General features: G+C 37.0%; 1 protein-coding gene across 1 annotated transcript in view; it reads right to left on the bottom strand.

Moving 5' to 3' along the window:
- Nucleotides 1–5,371, bottom strand: part of LOC107680414 (kinesin-like protein KIF21B) — a 66,021-nt gene that overhangs the window by 31,301 nt on the left and 29,349 nt on the right. The window contains exons 13-20 of the mRNA XM_016476303.1: nucleotides 5,018–5,206; nucleotides 4,502–4,701; nucleotides 2,985–3,092; nucleotides 2,591–2,892; nucleotides 1,725–1,875; nucleotides 1,321–1,524; nucleotides 1,123–1,224; nucleotides 254–419 (exon numbers count right to left, since the gene is read on the bottom strand). Of these exons, the coding sequence (XP_016331789.1) occupies nucleotides 254–419; nucleotides 1,123–1,224; nucleotides 1,321–1,524; nucleotides 1,725–1,875; nucleotides 2,591–2,892; nucleotides 2,985–3,092; nucleotides 4,502–4,701; nucleotides 5,018–5,206 (1,422 nt within the window). The remainder of the gene's footprint in view (nucleotides 1–253; nucleotides 420–1,122; nucleotides 1,225–1,320; nucleotides 1,525–1,724; nucleotides 1,876–2,590; nucleotides 2,893–2,984; nucleotides 3,093–4,501; nucleotides 4,702–5,017; nucleotides 5,207–5,371) is intronic.

Here is a 5,371-nt window from a genome sequence, read left to right as displayed (position 1 = left end):
ACTCTTGTCAGTCAGCTCGACTCACTCTCCTCACGTGATAAATAAAATCTGACTCCTGCTCCGTGGTGCACTGTAGTTCGCGCACGGTTCGGCACGCTGTATTGAGCGTTTAGATTTTAAGCGTCTGTCCTCTAACTGAACTAGGCTAAATGATTTTTGTTACTTAACTTGGGGGTAGGCAAATGACGTCTTAACACCGGTATAACCGAAAACACCATCTATCGCAGCAAGCCTAATATATATACACACTCACCTTGCTGGACATTGTGGATTAGAGCTTGTAGCTCAGGGATACACTCCGCCTTTTCCCTTAGAGCATCAAGGATCATGTGATTTTGGGAAGAGCCAATCATATCCGTCTGCCGCAGCTGACCCTCCAGCAGGCGAATTTTAGCCTCTTTTTGAGCAACTTGCAACCCCTATATACACAAACACATTTTTATTTATTTTTTTGTATTTTTGAATGAAGTCTCTTTTTGCTCACCAATGCTGGATTTATTTGATTACAAATACAGAAAAACTGTAATATTGTGAAATATCATTACAATATAAAGAACTTTTTAAAATATATTTCAAAACTTAATTCATCCCTCTGACTGAAAAACTGAATTTCCAGCAGCCTTTACTTGAGTCCTCAGTGTAACATGATCCTTCAGAAATCATTCTAATATGAAACATTTGTTGTTATTATTATCTACGTTGAAAACAGTTGTGCTGCTTTTTGTGGAAACCGTGAAACAACTTTTCAAGATTCTTTGATGAATAGAGAGATCAGCATATATTTGAAATATAACTCTTTTGTAACATTATAAATACCTTCACTGTCACTTTTAATCTATTTAAAGGGATAGTTCACCCAAAAATTTAAATTACCCCATGATTTACTCACCCTCAAGCCATCCTAGCTGTATATGACTTTCTTCTTTCAGACGAATCCAATCGGAGTTAAATTAAAAAATGTCCTGGCTCTTCCAAGCTTTATAATGGCAGTGAATGTGTGTTTTTTTTTTTCAATAGTCCTATTGACCTAATGAATTATTTTAATCTGTGTATTTACTTACTCTGGATGACCCTAAATCACAACAACTAACAATTTTGTTGGATTTGTCTGTCCGGACTTGCCTTGTCAATAGAGGCTTTGAGGAAGTAGTCCAGGAGAGCACGAGCTTCGGCCAGCGAGCAGGAGCTGATGACCACTGAGGTGTCCACTGAGTCCAGCTCATCCTAAAGTAAACAATAACAAAAACACTTATGTGTGTGTTTACCAGTGACTCACTACATATACGGTGAGCGAGCGGTCACTTATGAGATGCCCTTTACCTTGGTCTCCTCGATCTGTACGATGGTGGCCTGGCAGTCTGACAGACTGTCACTGATGTAGTCGACGTTAGCATTGAGCACATCAATCTCCTCGTTCATCTCCTGAAGGAGCCTCTCCTCCTCATCCTCTCCGAAGCCCTCGTTCAGTAACTTTTCTCTCTTGCGCAACAGCGCCTCCTGCTGCACGGACAGATCCTCACGTTTCTGGAAGTGTCATTGAGACATATTATTGAATCGAGTTCACAATCCTTCTTTATTGCAGAACTGTTCCATTGTTAAACACACAAATCATTAATTTACAAAACCATCCTACGCAGCAAAAAATGCACAGGGTTTCAGGAAGATCACTAATGCACTTTGATATGTAACATGTAGAATACAAGAAAAAGAAATGCAAAAATCACCTTAATGAGGCGATCCATATCAGCTTCCACATTAGTGATGGTCATTCTCTGCATCACAATATCCATGATCCTCCTCTCCAGAGACTGCCACTTCTGACGGGCTGTCTTTGAAAAACTCGTGCTCGTACTCTTTCGCTGGAACTTTTTTCTGCTACAAATACAGATATATACACACAGTGTATAGCCTACAGTTGTGAACATATTTTTCTTAATGAATGTCACCTAACAGATTTAAGACTAACCATTAAATTAAAGATTTCTTAGAATAACCTTTAAAATAAAATAAAATGAAAAAAAAATTGTGCATTTAACTTCCATAATGTGACATTTCTGACTAAAAAAACACTGTAAAAAATATTGTAATAATCCAAGAAGATTTGTTTTGATTGATATAATTGGTTATAACCATTTCATTATCATAAAAATATGTTTTTATTTATAAATAATTACGTATAAAATGTGATGGTAAAGACATTTATGTTACAAAAGATTTCGATTTCAAATAAATGTTCTTTAGAACTTTATATTCAAAGAATTCAAGATCAAAGAAAAAGTATCTAACAAAAAAAGCGGGAAAACATTCACTGATGATAAACTTTTCTTGAGCAAAAACATCATATTAGACTGATTTCTGAAGGATCATTTGACACTGAAGAAGGGAGTAATGATGCTGAAAATCTTCTTTGCATCTTTGTAATAAATTACATTTTAAAATATTTGAAAATAGAAAACAGTTATTTTCAACTGTAATTATATTTCCCAATTTGATTGTTTTTGTTTTTCATCAAATAAATGCAGCCTTGGTGAGCATAAGAGACTTCCTTCAAAAGCATTCATTGAGTCACTGCTGTATCTAATAATCTGACCTGGCCAGGTTTCCTCCGGTCCCGTGGCTCTCATTCTCTCCCAGGTATCCATTCAGTTTGGTATTCCACTGGCGTATGATGCTGGAAACCGAGCGAGTGGATTCCAGTTCGGAGGAGGTTGTTGTGGTAGCGGTGGACAGCTCTGCTAAGGAGTCCAAACGGGTGAGTCTGCGGGCCACACGTCCGGCCACACGCTCCGACATGGGCTTGGCCAGCCGCCTCAGCGCCGTCACCTCCTGGGTCTTCCTCCGCAGCACGATCTCCTGCTGGTGCTTCTGCGACTCCAGAGCTCGGATCTGATACTAATAGAGCACAGACAGCGGGAGTAAATAATACTTTATACTCCGTGATATACAAGTGGTAGCACTCATTTTTAATTGTTCATCAGTCAAACCTCTTGTCGTCGCTGCTCTTTCTTCAGTTGCGCGATTTCTCTGTTCCTCTTGGCCTCGATCATCCTCCTCCTCTGCTGCTCCTCCTTCATCTGCTTCATTAGCGCCACCTAGAGATGGGATGACCAACAAGCACTGTGAGAAACAACTAGATGCAGTGTCAGTAAAAAAAAAATTATTAAAAAAATACAATGTTCCAGTTCACATGATTTGTGTCATAAAAAAATGAATTTTTAGAATTAATGTGTCCCAAATTATAGTACATTTCATTATTTTGAATTATTAATTCAATTTTGTGAACATGTTTCTTACTTTTTGCCAGGATTATTAAATAAGTGAAAATAGAGGTGTTAAAATGTGTGGCTGTATTTGTTTCTGGTTCATTCGTCACACTGGAAAGAAACGGCCAAGTCAAGGCTGCATTTATTTGATAAAAAAAAAAAAAACAGTAAACACAGTAATATTGTGAAAAGTTATTACAAATTAAAACAACTGTTTTCTTTTTTAATATATGTTTTTATGTAATTTATTCTTGTGATGCAAAGATGAATTTTCAGCATCATTACTCCAGTCTTCAGTGTCACATGATCCTTCAGAAATCATTCTAATATACTAATTTGCTCAAACATATCATCATTATTATTATTATTATATTCTTTTTATTATCAATGTTGAAAACAGTTGTGCTGCTTAATATTTTTGTGGAAGCCATGAGATTTTTTTTTTAATTATTTGATAAACAAAAAAATATTTTGAATTAGCTATTATTTTTTAGATTTTCCATTTTCCATTTATTTTATAGTTATTGTGATTTTATAGGTTTTTTTTTTGTCATTTTATTCCTGTCATTTTATATATATATATATAGATATATACAGTATCTCACAGAAGTGAGTACACCCCTCACATTTTTGACTGTGTATGTGTATATATATATATATATATATATATATATATATATATATGTCTACATAGTTTTTTTGTATACATTTTTATTTCAGCTTTCATTTTAGTTATTTTGGTACATCAAGTTAAACTAGCTGAAATAAAAAATTGCTTTACTTTATTTTACTTCAGTTAAAGTTTATTTAATTTTAATTTATTTATTTATTTTACTTTTTAAGTTTTAGTTTTACTTAACTCTAATAACCCTGCCCCTAACTTTGGAACATTAGTCTCTGTGTCTGTATTATTATGTGTTGCCACTTTTCCAGTACTGGTACATCTCACAACACACTCAAAAGCAAGCACTTTCCACACTACCAGCATACATACTTTTATGCAAACTGGGACACAGTCTATGCCTGAGGAATCAGCTACTTTCATCAAAAATAAAAATAAAAAATTCCACACTCATGGGAAAATTTGTGCTTTAATTACCTTCTTAAAATAAAAGGTTTGCACTGTAAATGTCTTCATTCTCAATTACAGTCAATTATCTCTACAGCTGATGAAACCAACTAAATGTTTAGCTGTTTTTCTCCTAATGTATTTCTAGAAATCAAGCTCCAGCTCTCACCTTAGCTTTCTTCATCTCGGCCACCTCAGACTGCAGTTTCTTGAGCTCTCTCTCGTAGCGGCTCTGGTTCTTCAGCAGACGCGCGTGCTCCTTCTGAGCGGCCTGCAGCTTCAGCAGGTCTCGGTTCATCTCCTTCAGACGCTTCTCATACTCGGATTTGATCTTACTGGCTTTCTCTTCAGTGTAGTTCTCCATGGACACTAAAGTCACAAAGAAAATGATGGAAGAATTGTTTACTGGGAAAATGATTAAAGTGCCTTAAAGGGTTGGCTCACACCAAAAAAAAATCTGTCATCATTTTCTCACCCTCATGTCTTTCCAAACCCACAAGAAATTAATTCAGCTTCATAACACTCCTGTAAATTATGACCGAATTTTCATTTCAAGGTGAACTAACCCATTAAAACACCTATTTATAGACTTTTGGGCCTTTTGCCTTGGAAAAATACCAGAAATACATCACAAACAATGAAAACGGTGTCTCCACAAATGGATGTGAAGTTGGCAGACGCTCACTGAGGTTGTGCAGCACGCGGTCTCTCTCCAGCTGTGTGTCTCTGATCTTGTTCTGGAGCAGAATCAGTTTCTCCTCATACTGGCTCTTCAGCATCAGGAGCCGCCGCTGGCTGTTCTCCAGCTCATCGATGAGTCTCTGCTTAATCTCGATCTCACACGTCAGGTCCGCCAGATCGGCCTGTAAGCTGACTGAGAGATGAGGAGCCACGGGTTAAAAGGGAATAAAAGGGGCTGACTGGACATTTGTAATAAAAGCATCTCAGAATGCACCTTTCTCATCTGAGTCAGAGTCAGAATCCACCAGGCTCTCGTCACTGTCGAACTCCTCCTCCTCCTCCTCCTCCTCCTCCTCCT

The sequence above is a fragment of the Sinocyclocheilus anshuiensis genome, unplaced genomic scaffold, assembly GCF_001515605.1.
Source record: "Sinocyclocheilus anshuiensis isolate Anshui unplaced genomic scaffold, SAMN03320099.WGS_v1.1 scaffold792, whole genome shotgun sequence".
NCBI lineage: Eukaryota > Metazoa > Chordata > Actinopteri > Cypriniformes > Cyprinidae > Sinocyclocheilus > Sinocyclocheilus anshuiensis.
The sequence above is the reverse complement of the archived record's forward strand: the minus strand, read 5'-3'. Positions and strand labels throughout refer to the sequence as shown.